We start from the raw sequence: 23,784 nt of genomic DNA on the forward strand, positions 1-23,784 counted from the left end.
CTCAATTCCTCCTCCATATTTTAGGCGCGTTTCGCAAATTGCCACCTGTTTCTGCTTACCCTTTTCATGCCTTCATCCGGACCAAGTGAACTTGTTTTGCAGCAACCTTGTCAGGGCAGGGCAGGCCACAGGCCAGACCAGGCATTTGGGGGACTTTTGGAAGTAGTACAATGCTTTTCTCGCGGCACAGTGCTCCTCGGGTATAGAATTTGTCCTTCCACCCCTCGGTCCTACCTAACACATGGCCAGAGTAGGAAGATTTTACAGCATTGGGTCCTTCTCTGATTGTCCTCAGCCCGGACCTTGCCAGGTCTGTCTTGCCTTGCTCTGTCTTGCCAGGTGAGAGGTACCTGGGCGTCGGGCGGCGCTGCCACAGTTGGCACTCAGCCACGCCGGAGGCTCTAGCCTCTGGCACTCCAGGGCAAATAAATAGTGCCACCTGGTAGGGAGTCAAAAGTGGTGCTTTAAAATGCAAATATAAACCCCTCCTACACTCGTTGTCAAATCACTGCCCCACGATTCTCAGGCAGGCAGTGGATTCTGCGCCTGGGAGAAGGGCCGGGGGAACACTGCCTGCCTGGGAAAAATAACCCCCGAAGACGCGAGCCAAGTGCTGGCCCGGAGCCCCTGCTGCCTGTGGATACCCACCCAGCGGCTAGCGGTCCCCTGGGAGCTCCGCGGGGCCCGCCCCGCTCTCGTTCTGCACGCCGGGTGGCTGGAGCAAGCCGGCGCCGACTTTGGGAGTTCCTTTCTGCCTTGTATGGAGGGCCGCTCCTGCCCGTCTCCGCCCGACTGCTCTGACGCCCAGCCCTCCCGCTGTCCACCCCCAGCCACCTCCCTCTGACTTGCCCGGAGAAGCCAGACGAAGCCTCTCTCTCTGCCACAAGTCTCTCCGCCTGCCATTCCCCCATTCCTGCAGCCACCCCCACCCTCCCCAGTGCCGTCACCCCTTCTCCGCCCCCGCCTCCGCCCCCCGCCTTCTCCACGGCAATCGGGGGAATAAATCAGGGAGGAAACCGAGAGGGAGCGAGAGCGCGCCAGCGCCGGCGGGCTCGCCCAGGTCTGTTTCCAAAGTCGCCCTTGATGGCGGCTGAGGCGAGGCAGCTGCGGCGCGGAGCTGCCGACGCGCGCTAGTGGGTCCGCCCGCCGCCCCTTCCCCCGCGCCGGGCTTAGCCCCTGCGGCACCCCCACGCCAGCCCGCGCCCCAGCCACAGCCTCGGCCGCGCCAGCCCGCAGACGCCTGTAGTCCGGGCGGACCTTGCTCCTTCTCCTCCCGCGGTTTCCAGCACCGGTCCTTCCCCCGGCTCCGGAGGGAAGCCAGATTGATCTTCGATCGCGAAGATGGCTGCTGGCTGCCTGCTGGCCTTGACTCTGACACTTTTCCAATCTTTGTTGATCGGCCCCTCGTCGGAGGAGCCGTTCCCTTCGGCCGTCACGTAAGTGCTCGGGCCGGGCAGGCAGGGCGGAGAGTGCGGGCCAAGGGGTGCCGTGGAAGTAGGACGGGGGCTCCGTTCCCGAGTTGAGGGGGCTTTTCTGCCCGTGGGGGTGGGGAGCGAGCCGGGCTCAGATCTGGAGAGGCCGAGCGGGAGGTACGCGCGGCTCATCGCCGGAATGCGCACGGAACCGGCGTCTCGGGAGCCTCGGCGGGGCCGGGCTGTCCCAGGAAAGGTCTGCTGACGACTTGCCGGCACCTCAGCCCATCTCTAAAAGGATTCCTTGGACTTAAAGAGTTTAGCTGCACTGTGGGAAAAAGTTTCCAGCCACATACCCGCTCTCATCAAACCGACTCCAGTAAAAAGTTGTGTTTGGCTAGGGCATTTTGCAAACAAGTAACTGCAGGCTGGCCTGGGTAGCATGGACTTCTCCCGTACTTGGCCTCTGAGATGCTAATTGCTGTGGTATCCAAACTCGTTTAGGTCCCAAATTACTGGGCGCACTTGACAGCCTTTCTGATATGAGGAGTGCTTGGCCCTCGCGGCAGAGGTGCTGTCCACCCCCAGGGGCTCGCAGGAATTGACACCCTGCCATCCAACCTCCCTCACCCTCTATTTGAAACAGTGTCGGCAGACACGCGGTTCCTGTTGTTAGAATGAATAGAACCCTCTATTCCTTGGGGGGGAGGGACTGAGCGTTTTCCAGAGTCTCCTGCAATTTTTCTCTTATTTTTAACATTTCTAAAATAGCTTAAGAAAACCTCGCTGCTGTTCTGGAAATAGTGTTTGAAGGTAGCTGTATAGTCACACGGCAGGAAGGGAGTGAAAAATAATAATTCTCTCGTGTTGGAGAAAGGAATCAAAGTCAGTGGCACATAAAAATATATACATATTTTTAAATGTGCTGAATAGCCTATTAGGCATTCTGGGAAAGCATTTATTTTGGTTGTTGAAGCTACTTTAAAGCTTGTAAGAGTAGGTAATGGTAAGTGGATGAGTCACTTTAATGCATTTTACATAACAAAAACAAAGCCCAAGGTAGCCTTCCCGGTATTTTTGCTGTTGGGAATTATTTGCTGTCCTTTGTTGGCAGAGTGCTGAAAACTGGAGTTTTTGGTGTATACTGACCTTAAAGCTTCACTAGTTGAAACCCTGCAGTTATTATTTAAGACTCAGCTTAAAGTATTTATTGCATTAGGTGTCAGTGCAAGAACCCGAAGGATGCACATTCTAACCCGGAGAAGGGGAGTGTCTAATATTTTTGTCATGATTTACAGTCATGTTATTTTTTAGATAATCTTCCATAAAAATAATAGCAGATCCTTTTTGTTATGAAGCAAAAGGGTAAATGCCATCTGTAGATATTCCTTTAATTGGCAGTATATTCCAAGCGGATATTTTGAAACGTGAAAAGAGTAAGAATTACACTAAAGATGCTTCAATATTATTCACTCATTAAGAAATTACACTTTTATTCTTTTTTAAGTCTTTTTGTAGCTTGGCCTATAAACTGAAAACTGAAGTGAGTCGCTTGCGTTTTGTGTCAAAGAAGTGGCGCTTTAAAAAGGAGTCAGTGTGTTCAGTTTACAGATTTTTAAAGTGTTATTTTTAACTGGCAGTTTATCAATATTTCTATCATTTGGAGGGAATGCATCATCACACCATAGGGGGAAACTATGACTTTTAAAGATACAACAAAATACAATCTTTTGTTCCTGAACAGACCATGGTAAAATATTAATGTAAAAAATTCTTGTTGTAAGAAGGACATCTGCAATAAGTGTTTTCCCAAAATTAAGATAGCTAAATTTTCATGGTCAGAAATTCACTAAAGATAAGAAAGAAAAGTGAATAGTTGGCAAAAATAGGAAATTAGGAAGCCACAATTTCTTTTCTTTCAAAGGATTTTAAATTTATTTCCTAACAATGAAAATTTGAGATATTTTCAAATAATTTGAAACTAATTATTTTGTAAAAAAAAAAAAAAAAAAAAACTAAAAGATTTTGTATATATCAGTCTCTTGTAGGAAATACTATTTTTATAAAGCTTCTGCATCTATTAATTATTAATTTGAAAAGTCAGTCATTTCTCCTTCTCTTCTGAGGAAGATGTACTTCATGTTAGATTTCTGAGTAAACTTTATGAAATTTACAAAATGTAGCATTAATTATATCATGATGCAGTGCCATTTGCTTTTCTTGCAAAAAGAGTTCATATGGCGTATTTGTCAGGATAAATCTCAAATCTTTGGGAAAAATTCGAAGTTCATTAAAAACTCAGTACAAAGATTACAGCATCACTGAAGACAATTATTGTGCTTGTCTATACACATTTTTCATTAGTAAATTCTTTTGGTTTTCTTGATCATTCTAGTTTTTCCAGAAAAAGGTAATATAATAAATTTTTTTATCAGAAGAGGAAGAATATGCCACTAACAGTATAAAATTCATTATGCACTCATTGGAGTGGGATCTGAATTAGAATTAGTAATACAAAGTTTTTTGTTTTGTTTTTTACAATTTTTACAATAAGGGCTTAAATATTATTATAAAAACATAAATATCATTCTAAATATTTTCTTTAATTTTCTCTGGTTTAACATACATTCTCATATAGCATATTCTGAATTAGTGATTAAATTGTTCTGAGTTAACACTAAAATAGCTTTTTTTTTTTTCAGACAAAGGGAGGAATTTTGATACAGTTCTTTTGCTAGTTTAGGTTTTTCTTTTGGAAATGATCGTTTTAGTAAGGTGTAAAACATAAATATGCCATATGGTTGCAGCCACCTCATGCATATTGGTTTGTATATAAATGGAAAATACATAATTTTCATGTTACAGTATGCACATGTTATATTGATAGTTTAAAATGTAGTTTTCTAAAAGGGAGTTCTCGTTCTAGAAATAATTTGGCTCATATGTGAAAACACTTCTATTTTAAAACCCAAGAGTATTATGTATGGTAGCCAGTATTGTAATGTTAATTTGAATTTGTCAGTTCTAATTTTAGAATCTATTTACAAATCCAATTTTTTAAAAAGAAACATAGTTATAACTACTATTCATTTTAAACTTTTAGTTATAACTACTATTCATTTTAAACTTTTATCTCATCATATCAAAATGCCAATATGTCCATAATAATTGGCTGAGAGCCCATTGGCATATGGGGATTTTTAATATATTTAAACTATATAATGGGATAAATATACTGGTAAGAGTTACAGGATCTATAGGAAATATAGCATCTCATAAAAGAATAGGACCTTGGGGTTTAAGTACTTAGTTTATAAATTTTTTATGTATTATGAGACAAATTTATATTTAAAGGCTATTAAAAATAAATATTTTCATTGGAATGGATATCTCTTTCATGTATTAGAAGTGATATAATTATTCTTATTTGGGCTTAGCAATTTTAATTTGCATACTATATATAGAACAAAATGTACTTTATGATAAAATATGAGCTAATATATTAGATTGTAAAGCAAAATCTAAAAACAATGAACATTAATAAATCCCTTTCTCAGATCTTTGTTCTCATCAGTTTCATCACACATTTTTCCACAGGTGTATCTTTAAAGTATGCAACAATAGATACATTTTTCCAGATGAGTTGTAACATATTAAATTTTAGTGGGTATATGTGTAGTTGTTTGGATTGGCATTTGAATATACATTAGACAGGTTGAAATGAATATAGTCTAAACATTTGGAAAGGTACAAGAATCTAAGCTTATTATGGTTTGTAAAAGGAAATAAAATGTGCCTTTATTATTTTTCTTTGGCTTTCACCAATTTTAATTTAAAAAAGAAATATATGATCAGAGACTATAGCAAATTGTTCATTGTGAAAATAGGTAAAATTTTACCATTCTCTTCCTTCAAAGAAATCTTGCTTTGTAGACAACTTTCCAATGTTTCTCCTACATTGATACGTTGTTAGGTTTTGCAGAAACATAAATAACACATGCAAATTATGTATTCAGATTTACTGTTTATATTTAGAAGTATGTATTCATAAGAAATAATGCATTTAGAAATTTTAAAATTAATACAGAAATTATGCCCATAACAAACTGTATTATTTAATTAATGTGTTCTCTGAAGTATCACTATATACAACACATACACAGAAATTTCTTGTTAGTTTTCAGTACTGATGCAAATATCCAAGGAAGTAATCTGTTCTTCTGAATTCATATCTTGTACCTAATGTGTGTCGTCAAGCTATTTAGAACCTTAAAGTGGAGATTTAAGTGGTTAAATTGAAATATTTTAGGCAATTGTCCAGTTTATTGATTTCATTCAGTGTATTTCATGTGTGGACATAACCCTCACATGAGCATATTTGGATGAAAGTTTGGGGGAAAAAATCAGAATTTGCTTCAGTATTTCTAAAAAGTAACATTTCATTGCTATTCAGGTGACAGCTTCCATCATTTGTAATAAAAGAACTGGCTGTCATAGTATTTCAAAAAGCATGTAAGTTGCTGGTAATGCGTAACTGATCTCTGTTCTATGACATCTATTGCAGGTTTACTTAAGGCATATGGTATGTATCAGGCACTGTGTCACACTGTGTCAGCCAGTCTTTCTTTTCCTGGACTATTTATGCATTGTACTACAACTGTTCCCTAGGCTTTCATATGGTGGCTTTCCAATAAACTTGAAACGGCACCGAGATAGTCAACCATGCAGCTTACACATGGTTTGTTTTCTTCTGTGTGCACAAAACTTGGAAATTACTGTGTCATTACTGTTTACAGAGTTTAAGGGAAAAAAAACGATTGACTTCGGTGTCAATTGAGATAAAATGGTAGCACTTTGTGAAAAATACTGTATTTACCACCTTTTTGTTTTTCTGAGGGTTTAAAATATATTAGCATTGCATCATTATATAATTTGTATAGTGTGTCTTATTTTAATATTGTATTTAATACATAGTATTTTATGTCTCTATATCTTTATGTATCTATTATCTCTATATGTGTGTATACACACCCGTTTTTTTCTTAATTCTTCAAGTGGCTTGTTAGAGTAGAAGAACCTCAGTAAGATAAGTTTATTAACAAAGGTGCATGCTGAAAGCTCCCTGCCAGTCCACAACTGTTCATAGGGAGTAATCTCATTCAGAATATTTTTATAACAGTAGCATTTAAAAATATTTCATGAAGAGAATCAGATGAACTATTCAAAATGTTCAGGTCCTGTTAGACAAGTTATTAACACAAGTGATGAGTGACAAAAGAAGTGTGGTTGTGAAGATAGGCTTACTGTCTTTTAGATAAAAGGAGGAAGAGACTATTGCACTTGAACTGTTGAGTGCTTATTAAAAGGTCTTTGCATGCTAAGCAATTTTATTTCTACCATTTAGATATAGGATACTTGAAATTTTTAAGAATTAAACATTTGGTGCACCATGTTTTAGGGTTGAAGGATAAATATGCACAGGTTTTAAAATTTTGTTCGTAAAACCTAAACTTTTCTTTCTTATAGGCTTTATATAATTTGTGGTAATTGAATTCCATTGCTCCTTTAAAATTTGCCATTTGCATAGATTCTAACAAGATCTTAAGGAAAAGATTGACATTGTGGCCTCAACAAACTGGCACACTTTTACCGTTAATTTCAATAATACAGAATCAGGCTGTTATATATGAAGCAATATTTAAAGGTCTCTTTGAATATGAATGTGGGATATTTCTGGCTCAATGTTATTTTAACATTTGCTTCTGCTGATTTTTTTTAACCATATGCTTCTGTTGGATTTAAAAAAATTAGGATACATTTTAAATTCTATATCATAAATGGAAGAACAACTTAAGCTAGAAATGATAGCAATGGAAAATAGTGGTGTTGCCCATTTTAAATGATTGAGATTTGGGAATAATCTGTTTATCTGAAGTTCTTTTCCCTGAGTACTTAAAATTTTATTGCAGTAGTCTCCTGGCAAATTATGAAAAACAATTCCTGTATTCTTTTGTTTAGATAATTCCTTGCCAATTCTTCTTTCTCTCTTCCTTACCACCCCCCCCCACACAATTAGTATTAGTCATACTTGATTTTTATTTGTATGTAATGTCAAATCAATTGGAGAAAAAAGTTTTTGATTTGTTTTCCATCAGGTTACCTGTAACCAGACCTCAATTTTGGGTCCTTCAGACTTGAATTTTCACTCTCTGTTGCAGGGGACTTCCATTTACTACTAGATTTTTCTCTCTGTAGGGATATTGTTTAGAGGTTTCGATGCATAGATAAATCTGTGATACATTATAAGTACTTTCATCAGAATTGTCAGATGGTTTGGACTGTTGTTGCTTTTGACATTTGCCTATATACTCTGGGAATAATTGGGGAAAGAGTGAGAAGAGCTGACGAGATTGTTCTCTGACTAAGGTACATACTGTCAGGCTATATAAAAGGATTGTCAGACATTAATAATGTTTTATTTTGAGGGTCAAAGGAGGAATGGCTCAGAAAAATAAATGCACTTAGGTATACTGGGAAAAAAAATCTGTTTTAAAAAAGTAATCAAAAGGTGTTGTGGTGAATATGCTGTGAGGAATGGTATGTATTTAAGTGGAGGCAGACAAAGGAGCCCTCAGATATATGAGGTGTGAAATTACATTAAAGATGCTAAGGTGGCAGTTGATTATTTTATTTTGCTTTTATTTTCTCCCCCCACCCCCATTTTCCATGTGAGCTTGGTTATCCTGGAAATGCTGTTTACTTCACATATTTGATTTTACTGACCTAAATATTAATATATTGGAAATTCACCTGAGAAACCAAAGACAATAAAATTGTCTCGATTAAAAAAATAGAAGCAATTAGACATTCCTTTTAATTAGACATTCCTTTTAATTCCTTTTAATTCCATTTTTTTTAATAGAACCTTGGGAAAATGGGGTTCATTGGATAAGACATATTGGTGTAATACTGTATCAAAAGCTTAAATACTAATAATCAAGAAAATTGTCTTAGTAAATTTCTTCTGTTAGATTATAAGAAATGAAATATCTTGAAATAGGCTTCTAGGTAGTACACTGAAGACTATTTAGACCTCTGATACACAGTACATCTTATTTTTAAAGAATAATTTTGATTTATGCCGTCTCTTTTAACAACTTCACAGATTTTTAACATCAAATGTAATTTAATTCAACAATTAATGCAGTTACTGTTATCCAGAGCAAATTATGTACTTCTCTGAGTTACATGCTGGGAGTCCAAATTGAGGAAGAGCATACCCAAGGAAGACATTCCCAACTCCAGGCTGCCTGTGAAGTAGTGGAATCTAACAAAGCATGACCAGGGAAAAACACACAGCGTGGTGAAGAAGTACCCATGGGTTGTTTCACGTCAGGCATGGGACTCCTGGGTGTGAAGACAGATTGAGGCTGAACCATCAGTCTGAGCCTAGGTTACACAAATTTTGCATCAGAGTTATCTTCTCACATGACCCGGAGGGGAGTTGGGCAGTGTGGTAGCCCAGCTCTGTTTTCTCAAACAAATTTGGTTTTCATCCTAAGACTTTGTAATTAAAAATAAAAGTCATGGGTTTTAAATCATAGTATGTGGAAGATGGATTAAAGAGGACCATTATTTAAAGGGACAATGGGAGCAGTTAGTAGACCATCCTAGAGCGAGAGATGCCGAAAGACAAGGAGAAGAGTGGCAGTGGGAAGGCAGAGCAGGGATGAAACGTAGTTTAGAGGTGCATATTCAGGTGCTGTTGTTTATGGGGTTGGGGGAATCGGGAAGAGAGTAGTGTTAGAGATGGCTCTAAGGTCTTTATTTCTAAATTTTATTTACTTTTGACTGTGCTGAGTCTTCGTTGCTGTCCGTGGGCGCTCTCTAGGTGTGGTGAGTGGGGCTACTCTTTGTTGCAGTGCATGGGCTTTGGTCTTAGAGCATGGGCTCTAGGGCACACAGGCTTCAGTAGTTGTGGTACATGGATTCTAGAGGGTGGGCTCAGTAGTTGTGGCGCTTGGGCTTACTTGCCCCATGGCATGTGGGAATCTTCCTGGACCAGGGATTGAACTTATGTCCCTGGGATTCTTAACCACTGGACCAGCAGGGAAGTCCTCCAAGCTCTTTAAAAGGTAATGCAGAAAGAACAGCAGGTTGGTGGTGAGTGAGGTAACATGCTTGCTGTTGGGCATTTTGACATTGAGGCATCTCTATAGATGACTATTAAGCTGTTAGAAATACCTATCTGAAGGGGATTTGGAGGCAAAATGAGTATCTTTGAAAATGGATCCTTCCATTTACTTAGAAAATATCTATTTAGTATCTTTTATGATAGGCACTGTGAGTTTTAAAAGATGAATCTTGATCTACAGTTTCATTTTGCAGAGAGGTCGACGATGGGCTCTTTAAGGAAGTCACCAGACCTTTGCTGACATGACAGCAATTTCAGTAGCATGTTTTGGGTGCAAGCATGGCTTCCGTGCCTTGAAGAGTTGTTGTGTGTGTGGTAGTTGCTCAGTCATGTCTGACTCTGTGACCCCATGGACTGTAGCCCTCTAGGCTCCTTTGTCCATGGGATTTCCCAGGCAAGGCTCCTCTGTCCACTGGATTTCCCAGGCAAGAATACTGGAGTGGGTTGCCTGTTTCTTCTTCAGGGGATCTTCCTGACCCAGGGATTGAACCTGGGTCTCCCATATTGCAGGCAGATTCTTTACCGTCTGAGCCACCAGGGAAGCTGTAAAGAGTGAGAATATGAAGGCAGCAAATGCAGATTCTTTCAAGGAACTTGGCAATGTGAGGAAAGGGAGAGAGAGAGCAACTTTAGAGGAAGATGGAAGGGATTTGGCTTTCTTTTGTTTTGCTTAAAGAGTAGGAGTTATAATAGGTTACTTGGGATTGCAGGTAGTAGAAAACTACAGGACTATCTTGAACCAAAAAGAGAAATATTTTTCAACGGTCGTGAAACTGGATGCTCAGTTATGGGAATCAGCAGGAGGAATATGCCCCCAGTTGCAGAAAGGGGTGGAGCTGTTATCAAGATCATCTTTTGTTCTAGCCTCTGGTTTTCTTTGACTCCTTACTCGTCCCTTTCCTTGCTAAGGCTTTATCTGCTTCCTGGAGCTCACTTTGTCGAATGGCTGTAAGGATTTACATTTTTTTCCCATTGAAACTTTGAACCAGCTTGAGAGTAGAATCGAAGTCCAAAACATAGCCTGCTAAAGAAGATGTGTTGGTAATCTGAATATGAGTCAGATAGTCATCAATAGCCCATTAATTTGAGATCAGGAGATGGGATTTAAAAAGGTTTTGATTGCCTGAGCTTGGGTCACTTCTCCGATCCTGGTCAAATCTCGTTAGGAGGTATTGCATTGCAACAGGCCAATTGCTAGTACCATGGATAGAGGAAGAGGCAGTTCTTATAAAAAGGCATCTGCTGGGAGGGAGAGGTTGTAGAGACAACTAAATAAGTGTTACCAGAGGGAAATTTAAGCATATCAGAGGAAACCAAATGGCAGAGAGATGAAAGGGATGAGAGAGGCCATGATTGATGGGTGAATGTTCTGACCAAGGCAGGTGAGAAAGGGATCAAGACTAAAAACAATGTCTTACAAAGTAACTTTTGAAATATGAAACAGCCCTGAGAATTAAAACAGATGGTTGGAATATAGGATAGATGCACTTTTAATATACTGGAGATGTTTTTGGAGGATTGTTCCAAATTATGTATTCCATTCTCAAGAAGACATGACATTCAGAAATGTAATAAATGGACATTAGTAATGTTCACATTTTGAGATACACAGGCCAGAGTTTATCTTTTCTTGGTAGTAACAAGACTCTAGTATGTCACTGTGTTTCCTTTGGACACAACAATGTTTGTTTCTTTTTCTTTTCTTTTTAAAGTAGAGATTATCATCCCGAAGATCCATGTAGTTTTGCAAAATGTCATTGGTTTTAATAAGTGTATATGCTTACGATAGAAAGATGTTTCAGAAATATCAAGGAAGAGGAAACAAACAAACAAAAAAAAAACAAATAGTTCTTGTTTGGGGCAATTTACCATTATTCACTTATAGATTTTTTGGCAGATAGGAACAGTTTACAGCTGGTTTACAGCCTTGCTCTGCCTGTGCTTCCCTGCACCTCCCAATCCCATGTCCATTCTTTAGCAGAGGGCAGAAATTTGAATTGAAACAAGATTGTTTAAAAAAAAAAGTGCATTTGATAACAGCAAACCACTGACAGAATATTCCAGCAGAGCATGTCCCTGGTCAACTCATACAGAGGCATCTCAGGTCTCTTGAAGGTCTGAAAATCACTGGCAACTGCTATCTCAGCAGTTTTCTGAATTTCCCAGATGACTGACTGAATGGTTAGGATCACAAATGCTGGCAGATCTAAGAATCAGTCTTGATCTCATTGGTCCCACGGCAGTGTGAAGAAACTACCCTTGTGGTCTCTAACAAGAGAAGAGGAGAATCAGGGTGGATATTTATTGCCATTTTGTGACTTTACTCTTTTTTCTCTTCCATAGGTAGTCACAGTTTGCGGGAACTAATTTTGATGTCTCTACCTGCAGAATGTCTGGACACTAATAATTACTCACAGCTATCTTTGAGTTATTGTGATATTGCTTTCTATAATTTAATTTTTGAGCTCTCGAATGCCAGGCACTGTGAATTAATACTCTGCTTATTTTTTAATCCATCTAACCTTTAAGTCCCTTCCCTAAAATAAGTATTATCCCTATTTTATAGGTGAGGAATGTTAAGTTTTGAGTATGAAGGAGTTTTCTGAGTTTTTTTAGGAATCAAGTTTGACCCCAAGCAGCTTGATTTTAGAGTCCTCTGCTTACCTGCTATACTTTGCTGCCTTTCCCTGGCAGTACCCTGGATGTCTTTGCATCCATTATCTTACCTGTTCAAGTTGTGGCTGGCTGCATATTCTAACAAGGAGGCCAAGGGGGAAAAGGAGTCAGTGTAAAGTAGAGCAGAATTAACAATAAGTCCAGTTCCTCTATCTGCAGATCAAGGGTAATATTAAGCTAATCTTGAATCACGGTATTCCATTATGGGGATCACATGAGAGGATGCGTTGGGGACCTTGAAGGACCATTTTAGAGCCAGGCTTTATTATTTGTACCACATATTATTTTTTCTGCCTTCAAGAGGTCATGAATCGATGCCTAAGGGTTAGTGAGTTAGATTATTGTACTAATACATCATTTGGGCCAACAGAAAAAACTAAAATGAATGAGAAAAGGGATGCTTAGCTGGCCTTAAAAATGTCTCTCCTTACAAGTTGTGTAGCCTTAAATGATAAAGAGGAAATGAGAAGAGATGCAGTGGATTCCAGTGAGGGAAGTGTTTTGTCTCTAGGTTCAGGACACAACCTGTATCTTAAAAGGGACCGAAAGAAAGCAGGACCGCAAGGGATTTTATGTGCTTCATCTTGGCATTTCAGCCAGCACCTGTTGTATGAGTTCTGTGCCACAGGAGGTTGAGTCTATTTTTAATCGTCATAATTTTGCCCCTGATAACCTCTCATTGTCAAAGATGGGAGTTATCAGTTTCAAGACAGAATATTTGAAAGTGAATAAAGCAGTCTGTCTATGATGTTTATAGAAATGATTCCAGACAACCCTGAAAACTGAACGAGCACAGAATAGTAAAATTGAGACCAGTTGCATTTTTAGCAACCAACACAGAAGTCAGAAAAAAAAAAAATCTGCCAAGAGCGTACTGAAAAAGGCCAATTTTTTTCGTCTGACTCATCCAACTGATGATTAGTTAAACTCATTGAACCCCACCCCTTCACTTTACAATATAAATGGAGCCTAGCCTTTCACAAATACTTTTCCCATTTTGGTAGAAATAAAACACTTAAATTTCTGCTGCACGTTTTTGATCGATTTATGGAGGGAAGAGATATTTTAGATGAAACTGTTTTAATACCAATGACAAATGAGCACGACTTGAGGATAACCATTGAAACAGTAAGTGTTCCATGCCAGGAACCTGCCTTCTTATGGCAGTCATTTTGACATTTGCTACAGAAAGGAATGTGTAAAATTCTTATTATGTCTGTCACTTTAAAAATACCAACCCTTCTTTGCCATTACATTACATTAGAATTGACTTAAATTTGCATCTGTGAAAATGTTAGGAGAGATAAACAAATGGGCCATGTGAAGCCTCAGGAGGATGGGCACAATGAGGGGTGTGCAGATTGCTCTAAATTAAACATGTAGAATGCTTGGTTGTTGCTCAAAACACCTGATTTTCCTGTCGATGTAAATGTAGGAACCAGAGTTAATTTTCATGAGGTGAAATTTTATTGTGCCTGTGTAGCTCAGTTCCCAGGGGGTTGATCCATGCTGTTAAGATCTGCTAGTGAGTAATTGTTTAAAATTTATAGTAATACTTGATGGTAATAAATAAACATAGGGGAATGGTAACTCATCACAGAGCAAACCATGCATGATAATTAGATGAGGTCATTTATCTCCTTAAATTATCAGAGGTGACGCAACCTGTCTGTGTGGTGTGTAAAAGCCAGCTGAGACCCTGGGTGTAAATGATCCTGACAGGGGCGATTTGAAGGTTGCAAACTTTGGATTTGGTCCTACACCTCTGTTTTTTTTTCCCCTATAAGTGATGTAGGTTGGCTCCTGGGATTTTCTGCTTTTATAATAAACACAAGGATCTAAAACCTGAGTTCAGAAGGTTGCTCAGAGTCTGTTTTTCAATTTCATTTTTATGTTTCTTCAATTTCATTTTTATGTTTCTTCTGTATTTTTCTGTATTGCATTTTAATCTTTACAAAGAAATGCATCAACTATATATATAAAAAACTATAAATGTGTATAAACACACATATATACATAGTTTATAAATATTAGATGTTGGTTCTATGCTGAGTGCCATTGAAGCTGTGTTTTTTGAGGTGACTATTAAGTACTTCTGAATTCTAGAAAGTGATCATTTGTGGTGTGGTTGTAGCCTTCCTAACCAGGTTTCCTCATCTGAACCACAGAACAGATAATGATTGTGTTTATTTAGTGACCATTCCAAAGGTATAGGGTGAAGTTAATAATGGATGCTTTTGAATATTAGGGCTTAATTCCCTCCTGGAATTTGCCTGGTTGGCCAATAGTGTGGGTTCAGAGATCAGCTCTACCATTTGAACAAGTTAACTCTTTCATTGCTAAAACTTCATAAGGTTGTTGTGAGAATTAAGAATGCTAATTCATATGAAGTATGGCACAAAAAAAGCACTGGAAAATATAATTTGACTAGAAGCAAGGGAATTTAGTGGAGTCAGGTGACTTGAGTTCCTTTTTGCCTCCACCAGTATCTTGTAAGGAAGAATTCCTGGCTTTAGCCCTTTCTATAATTACTCACCGTCCAGTCATTTCTGAACAAGTTGGTCTTAGTTGTCATGCATTTGCATTCACGTGTCTGTTGAGCATAAATGAGAAGTTTCTTGGTACCCAAGTATTCCACTGCCGGTAAGGATGCTTCTGAAGAGTTCTCACCTCCAGCCCCCACATTTTAGTATCTCTCTAATAATCTTTCTGATAGCAAAAGTGGTAAAATTCGATGTTTTCCTCCTTTTTCTTTAACTCTGTGCTATCCCCACTTGTACTTAAGTGTGATATGGTCTCAGACTCCTTTCTTTATTTGATTGAAGGGCCCACAAATAAATATATAAGGAGGTCAGTGACCTTGCATTCTTGCGTGCAGAGAAATAATGTTAGTGGCCTATTGACATATGAGGTTTTGGTTCTGTGAAATACACCCTAGATGTTCTCATTTGATAATATATTTCTAGTAATGGTTGCAAATGGTCTGAAAATGGTAACTTTAAATATCAGTAATAATTGTGTGTAACATAGAATAGTGCTTTCATTTTCTTTAAGATGAGCAAAAACCACGTTATCATACATTACCCATGGAATAAATGAATATTATGAGTGTTTTTAAAAGAGTAGAACTCAATTGTACTGTTTAAAATATCTAATTTTTCAAGGAGAATTAATATTAGGACTCATTATACATCTTAAAGTTTCAAAGAGGTATGTGTGTAGAATCACATGAAGTATGGCCTTTCGTTGTGCCCAGTTGACCAGCTTTCCTCATAGTAAGGAATGGAGAAGGAAATGGCACCCCACTCCAGTACTCTTGCCTGGAAAATCCCATGGACGGAGGGGCTTGGTGGGCTACACTCCATGGAGTCGTGAAGAGTCGGACATGACTCAGCGACTTCACTTTCACTTTCATGCATTGGAGAAGGAAATGGCAACCCACTCCAGTGTTCTTGCCTGGAGAATCCCAGGGACGGGGAAGCCTGGTGGGCTGCCGTCTATGGGGTTGCACAGAGTCGGACATGACTGAAGTGACTTAGCAGCAGCAGCAGCATAGTAAGGAAATTCCTAAATGAGAGAAGTTAGAGAAACAGTTAAATCCTCATGATTTATGCAAGAAAGATGTGAATCAGACTATACAAAGGGGATTGAAGACTGACCATGACCACTCGTTTAAAGTATAGTGAATGAAACAAACCAACAGAATCTTTGTAAAGGCATTTTATGTGGAGATTGAGAGAGAAAATGAATCCTTTGTTTAGAATTAAGTAATCTAGACTCATGTGTTTATTTTAGTTTGATGTCTTCTGTGTCGTGAATACCACAAATTCAGTGGTTTCAAACAATGGGCATTTCTTTTCTCAGTTTCCACGGTGATGAGTCTAGCCATGGCTTTGCTTGTTCCTTTCCTCAAAGTCTCACATGGTTGCAATAAGGTGTTGACTGGCTTGCATTCCTTTCCAGGGCTGTTCTCTGCTCTTTTTTCAGGCTTTTGTGGTTGTGGATGCTTGCTTGTGGTTGTGGGACTACTTCCCCACTTCCTGTTTGTTTTCAGCTCTTGGAGGCCACTCACTTCCTTTCCACAGGGACCTCTCAGAGGTCTTCTCACAACATGGCAGTTTACTCTTTCAAGGCCAAGGCCAGCAGTAAGATCTCTAATCAGAAAGGGGTCCCAATCCCTCTTTAAAGGACCTTCAATTAGTTAAGTTAGACCATTTGCACTCTTGATTATATCTATAGAATTCCTTCACTTTAGCCCTATAACAATCATGGGAGTGACAGCCCTTCTTGATCCCAGGTTCCACCCCTGCACCAGGAGTGTGGATGATGCACGCGAGCTGTCTCAGAATTCTTCCTCCCTGGAGTTTTATTATTAGACAACCATCATATAAACACTAACAACTAGAAAATGGGGAAACTTACTCCTTTCCACTTAAGATGTTCACAAACTTTGAAGAAGCACTCAGATAACTGTCATCATTTTTGCCTCAGGCGATCTGTGCTTTGCCACATTGGTGCTGATCCATCCCATCAGGAGTCAGGAAAGCAAATCCCAAAAGCTCATTAACTGCTCATTACTGGTGTAGTTAGTTAGCTGAACTTTTCACCCTCTACAAAGAAAAGAGTTCTCTGTACTGTGGTTTAAGCCAGTTTGCACAATTATTGTTAATAAATGTGTGAAAAAACTATAAGAGTTCTTTTGTAATGTAAAGGATCAAGTTACTTCTAAATTAAGGTTGCTGCTGCTGCTACTGCTAAGTCGCTTCAGTCCTGTCTGACTCTGTGCGACCCCATAGACGGCAGCCCATTAGGCTCCTCTGTCCCTGGGATTCTCCAGGCAAGAATACTGGAATGGGTTGCCATTTCCTTCTCCAATGCATGAAAGTGAAAAGTGAAAGTGAAGTTGCTCAGTCGTGCCCGACTCTTAGTGACCCCCATGGACTGCAGCCTACCAGCCACCTCCGTCCATGGGATTTTCCAGGCAAGAGTATTGGAGTGTGTTGGCATTATGAAATCTTAGATCTCTCCCTAAATTGTGTGCCTTTCCCTGCCTGAATAAACTAGGTGATTCTGTAAATTTAATCAGCATCTAGTTTTGCTTATATGTATTTATGGTATGGTCATGTTTTCTAACTAATGCCCCGGTTACAGAGTATTAATGCAGGAATGTTCATATGTAACTGAAAGCATCCATACGTGATTTCTCCTCTTCACTGACTAGATTCAGGTGAATAGCTGTGGCTTCTGCTTTTCAATGAAAGTATTATAAGATACTTCTTCACAGTACCTAAGTACTGGGTACTCAATAAGTTTACCTGGAAAAAAAAAGGCCCCTCTTATCTTGCATCTAGGTGTGCCTTTGCTCTGTACCATGTATGCCTACTGACTTTGTTTTAGAAGTACTGCTGATTGTCTAATTTATTCAGGATTTGTCTTGTTATACCTTTAACACTAATTAATTTGCTAACATGACGAGATTCTGGCCAAAGTAATTGTCTGTCTAATTCAGTGCTTTTCACACTAACTGTGCTAAAGGAACACAGTTTGTTTATTTTTTGTAAATTTCATATTCATTGCAAATGTGTATTTTTCTAGCATACAATGAAAATCAGTAGAAAAATAAGATTTAGAGAGGTATGAATCTTTGTTTTTAAATAACTATATTCGGTAGTCATAACATTACTTTTTCAGACTGTTATCAAAGTGTCTAAACACCCTTCGTTTCTGTACTTTACCTGAGCTGGATTTGCAGAGTGTAATCTGAATAACTCTAGTTAAATTGATTTGGCTATTTAAGGTAACTAAATGTTTTCAGTTTAAAGTGGCATAAAAAGAAACAAAACTCCCAAAATTGAAGGTTTTCACATTAAAAGATTTTTTTAAGTGATATGTCCTACTTTAATGCTTATCTTTTATTTTGGCTATTAGATAGAAATGGCATTTTTTCTCAAAGTCATCGTAATACTTTGGTTTGGAAGGAGCTGCCAGTTTCACATTGTTACATGCTGTAGTTCCTTACCGGCATTTTATGTTCTTCACAAGCAAACTTATTTGACTTTTAATGTGTTTTCTTTAGAACATTTACCATTTGCCATAGGTCTAAACATTTGCTATCAGTAAAGCAAATATTTTGGTACTGTAATGAAGTTATATGGGCTGCATACCCTTCTTAGGACCATTTCAATAAGTCAGGACTCATGTGAAGATAACTAGTATTCCCTTTTGATGGATTATGGAATTATTTGGATATATTCAAAAACAGAGAGACACAAAATTATTACTTTACAAAGATTTTATGTCCCAGAATCAAGATGAAAACATCTTAAACATTCCTGAGGTAGGTGAGGTTTTTTTCCTTTCCCCCTTCCTTACCTTGTCTTTAAAAAATCATATGTATTAGGTGTAGTTGGTCTCTGAGGCTGAGGCTATATAAAAATGTCTACCTATTTCTCAGATTTCAGTGTATGCTGAAGTATAAAAGTATAAACGTTTTCACTGTGTTGAATAACATCCAGAATCAAAATGATTCTTGCAAAAGGCAATTTTTTTTTTTCCAAAGAATGCAATGTGCCATTTATCTTTGGTTCAAATGTTCACTTAGTAAGTAATGAAAATTCAAGAACTTTTTCATTTTGTAGAATTCACTTACTCCGTATGCATCTGTGCACTCTAAAGTTGACATGTATATTAAAAAGCTTTATTGGACAAGAATATTTTTGCTTTCTGTTGGTTCAATTAGAGATTTTTCTGACAGTTTGTTACCAAAGATGTCCTTAAGTTACATATATGATTTTACCTAACAAAACTGAGGCATATTAAATTATATCAGTAGACTGGCAGAATAAGATTAGCTGCTCTTTATTTTCTGTCTTTTCTTGCAGTCCTTCTGAGTAATATCTTTCTCTATACACTTATTCCTGAACAGTTGTCTCAAGGATTTTTATATGAATTTTCCAGACTGCTGAGAAATTAGCTTCCTAAAAAGTCAGAATTATATGTTTTAAGAATGTCTTAAAGGATTCTTAATGTTCTTTAGTGGATTACTTAAAACGAACTGAATTACACTAGATCTTTTTATAAAGATGTTGCTTCTTTCAGCTAATAGTTGGGATGTCAGGTCAAGAACAATACCAGTCTTAACAGTGCTAGACAAACTCTTGCTAAACTTGCCAGAATGGTAATCTCTTTTAAATGACTTTCAGGATAAGCTCACAAAAAATACCTTGTTGACAAATTCTTAAAACTTCATGAATTTTACATAGTAAAAATTGTAGCTGTTTCTATGTAGTTTGAAGAAAGATTTCTTGAAAAGGATGTTCAATTCAGCACATTACAAAGGCCATTGATTTTAAGAAATCAGCTGAAATCTTACCAATGAAATTGTCCAACACCTTGGTAACCATTATAGTTATTATTGCAATGAAATACCAATTATTACATTTTATGTGCATATCATTTAAAATATCTTGCTGAGATGACCTTCATACATGAATATTTTAATGTAATTTAATATATTTGCAATTTGGCCAAAAATATGGCTAGAAATTTAGAACCAGATGTCATTGCCTTTTAAATGTCACATCTGAAAGTAAAGTATTATCTTCGTAGTGAGCAGCTTTGGCTAGGGGTTAGTTAGGGCTGTTTCTTAGAGCTACATGAAACAATAGGTAGGGAAAATATGGTTAAAGACTATATGAACAAGAAAAACAGAACCTTTGCTGCTTAAAATTAAATAAAATTTTTATTTTAATCTGAGAGGTTATTCTGTTGACCTTAGATGGCCCAGAAATGAAAGTCGCTGCAGTATTCTTTCTTTTCCCTGACCGTCCTCAATTTTTAAATTAGATTTCATTTAAGGCACACCTTTGCACACGTGAACCCACTCCAGTGTTCTTGCCCGGAGAATCTCAGGGACAGGGGAGCCTGGTGGGCTGCCATCTATGGGGTCGCACAGAGTCGGACATGACTGAAGCGACTTAGCAGGAGCAGCAGCAGCAGCAGCAGCAGCAGCATGCACACGTGATCTGATTCCATCTGAGCCGCCCTTCCTCCGAGTGAGCTGCTTAGGACTGACAAGCGTCATATTCAGTGGTATGGAGGCAGTCTCCAACTGTGTTGAAATGTGCTTTTGTGTCCATCTGCCTCTCTTTTGCTATTTCTCTGCCACTATATTTCTTCCTTCCTTGATGGAACAGGTGTATACAAGCTCTTTCTTGGTTTTATGCTCCATCCATGATTTTTCATTTGACAGTCAGAAGCAAAGTTTTATTTATACATAAACTGGGTTTAAAACTTGTATTTAAAGTGGTGTGTTTCAACATCTGTTTAGTGATGCTGAAGTTCTAGAGGTAGAATCAGAAATGAAGATGGGATTACCTGGTTCTTGTCTTAAGCCAGAACCTAGAAAAATGTAAACTTAACCTTGCACAATTTCTCAATGAAAATAAAAGTTAGGAGAAGATATGATGAAGTTGGAGTCCTTTTAAAAATATCCTTTAAAGTTTTATTCCAGTCTTTGTTTTAATAAACTTATGCCTTTCAGAAAAGAGGGGATATATTTATACATATAGCTGATTCACTTTGCTGTATAGTAGAAACCAAATCCCATGGACGGAGGAGCCTGGTAGGCTGCAGTCCATGGGGTCGCTAGAGTCAGACATGACTGAGCGACTTCCCTTTCACTTTTTACTTTCATGCATTGGAGAAGGAAATGGCAGCCCACTCCAGTGTTCTTGCCTGGAGAATCCCAGGGACGGGGGAGCCTGGTGGGCTGCCGTCTATGGGGTCGCACAGAGTTGGACACGACTGAAGCGACTTAGCAGCAGCAGCAGCAGCAGAAAACAACACAGCATTGTAAAGCAACTATACTGCAATAAAACTTAAGAACAAACAAACAAACAAAACCCCAAAATAAAACAAAATAAAAAGTTACTGTTGTATGGAAATTAGAGAAAGTCTGATTCTTGTAGAATTTTCTGTTGTGTGATTCCACGTTACTGTAGCCTGTATTGAAGAAGATAGCATATGTCAGTGTGCTCCACAGACCATCTGCGTCCGTCATGAATTTACTCAGAATCTAAGGTGGGCCCAGGAACCTGCTTTTTAACAGCCCTGCCAGGTGGTGCTTATGAATTTTCATGTTTAAAATCATGGCATTATGGACAACTTGTAAGAGTAACTAGCTGGCAGCTTACTTTGATAAGTTTGACTTAGATGTGGCAGATCTAGTGTAGAAACACCTCAGAACAAATTAAAAACGACACCTTAGGGCAAATGAAGTACCAGAAACTGGTTAGAAAGGCACTTACTTCCAGGGAAGACTATAATGAATCAGAGTTTCCAGCATTCAAGTTCAACAGTTTTCATTTTGATAGTTTTGTGATTCTTACCCTTAAAAATATTTTGATAATGCTGCGTGCATATTCTTTCCTAAGATGTTTGCATATGAGAGCCCACGTTTGTTTATGTTATGATGGTTTCTGGGTTAGAAGATGTTCACATATACATATTAATCATAGAGTTTTCTGTGTTTTTGGCATAGCAAAATATTGTATTAAAAATACTAATATGAAAAGAATTGTGACAGGAAGTCCACAATATAATAATTTATGAGCACAATTTTTTTCACTGTACATTTATATTTTGAATGAAATTGGAACTTGCCTGACTTAACACATTACTGACCAGGAAATTTTTGCAGAAACTTATGCCTGTGACTGGTGATTTGTTATGCGAGTGAATATTGAAACCCCCAATATTCAGGTGCATTTGAGTAAATAGCGACAAGGTTTTTTTGCACTTAAGAAACTTACAGCATGTCAAATCACTCTTCTTTCCTTCTGTAACAACCAAGAAAACACCTTTTATCCTTCTGGTAATCACCTCTCTTTATTATTTAGAAATATCCTAACACTGGAGAAGGAAATGGCAACCCACTCCAGTATTCTTGCCTGGAGAATCCCAGGGACAGAGGAGCCTGGTGGGCTGCCGTCTGTGGGGTTGCAGAGTCGGACACAACTGAAGCGACTTAGTAGCAGCAGTAGCAACCCTAACATTGAATCTGTTTTAATGATAATTATGCTGTTTTAGGTTTATTTACCAGAGGCCATTTATTCAAGTTGATGTTCTAAGATTGAGTTAAAATAAGACTGCTGTGCTTTTTTTTTTGAGCCAAACTGCTATATTATGTATGTATATGTGCTTTATAAAACTTAGGGATATGAAAGGAGTCCAAAGGTTACAAAGAATGCTTATTAAGCAAAAAGGAAAAGGCAGATGTGTTGTGATAAAAAACAATGAAAAATAGATGATTATTTTTCATTCTGTTGGCTCTGTCTTTTCCTGTGCTTCAAGTTCCTTATGTGAGCCTTTTTGTGAAATCCCTGTCTTTCAAAAAGTAATTTGGGATGTGGGGTAGGCAGGGAGAAATAAGAGTGTAAAAGGCGCAGAAAATACACTGTAAGTTAAAGTCTTTAGAAGCACATATAACTAAGTCCCCTTTAACCCATAGGCGGGCTATCCAAAGGAACTGCCATGGACTCATATTTAATAGTATGGAGGCAGTACCCAACTGTGTTGAAATGTGCCTTTGTGTCTTATCTGCCTCTTTCCCTATCCCTCTACCACTATATTTACTCCTTTCCTGATGGAACAGGTGTACACAAGCTCATCCTTGGGTTTATGCGCCATCCAATGTTTGAGACCTGCCCCCCCACCCCAGCGCCTTTTAAAAAATTCAAAGGACCTCTTCTCTCTGAAACATGGGATAAACAGAATCTTCCCAGAGAGGTGATTTTAAAGGTAGTCTATTACCAGTGGTATATCCTCATTACGTAGACCATGTAAATGCAAATCATAGTTTAAGGGAGGAGTTTTCTCTGATTCTGTTTTGACTTGGTGATTGCAGCTGTCAAACTGTCAGGTAAATATCATCTGGGCTTTCTGCTTCTGAAAGTTTTCTCACCAGTGTTTTGCCACAGAGTCCTGGAAAAAGCTGTGAGAGCATGATTTCTTGGGGTTTTCTATGTAACTTCAGATACTACCCCTTAGAACTCCTCATACTATTCTAAAGTCTTTGTAGATAGTTATCAGTGGCACTATAAAGAAAGCTGAGTGCCGAAGAATTGATGCTTTTGAACTGTGGTGTTGGAGAAGACTCTTGAGAGTCCCTTGGACTGCAGGGAGATCCAACCAGTCCATCCTGAAAGAGATCAGTTCTGGGTGTTCATTGGAAGGACTGATGTTGAAGCTGAAACTCCAGTACTTTGGCCACCTGATGCGAAGAGCTGACTCATTTGAAAAGACCCTGATGCTGTGAAAGATTGAAGGCAGGAGGAGAAGGGGATGACAGAGGATGAGATGGCTGGATGGCATCACTGATTCTATGGACGTGAGTTTGGGTGAACTCCGGGAGTTGGTGATGGACAGGGAGGCCTGGCATGCTGCAGTCCATGGGTTCTCAAAGCGTCAGACATGACTGAGTGAGTGAACTGAATTGATCAG

At 38.6% G+C, this 23,784-nt stretch overlaps 1 protein-coding gene across 7 annotated transcripts in view; it reads left to right on the forward strand.

The window, feature by feature from the left end:
• Positions 1 to 955: 955 nt before the first annotated feature.
• CACNA2D1 (calcium voltage-gated channel auxiliary subunit alpha2delta 1) overlaps positions 956 to 23,784 on the forward strand; it is a 520,469-nt gene continuing 497,640 nt past the window's right edge. For 3 of the 7 annotated variants that reach the window (XM_019958593.2, XM_019958595.2, XM_019958596.2), the window contains exon 1: positions 960 to 1,436. In XM_019958593.2, the coding sequence (XP_019814152.1) occupies positions 1,342 to 1,436 (95 nt within the window). In that variant the 5' untranslated portion in view covers positions 960 to 1,341. Of the gene's footprint in view, positions 1,437 to 23,784 lie in introns of all 7 variants that reach the window. The other 4 variants (XM_070787670.1, XM_070787671.1, XM_070787669.1 and 1 more) reach the window with 3 other exon arrangements.

The sequence above is a fragment of the Bos indicus genome, chromosome 4, assembly GCF_029378745.1.
Source record: "Bos indicus isolate NIAB-ARS_2022 breed Sahiwal x Tharparkar chromosome 4, NIAB-ARS_B.indTharparkar_mat_pri_1.0, whole genome shotgun sequence".
NCBI lineage: Eukaryota > Metazoa > Chordata > Mammalia > Artiodactyla > Bovidae > Bos > Bos indicus.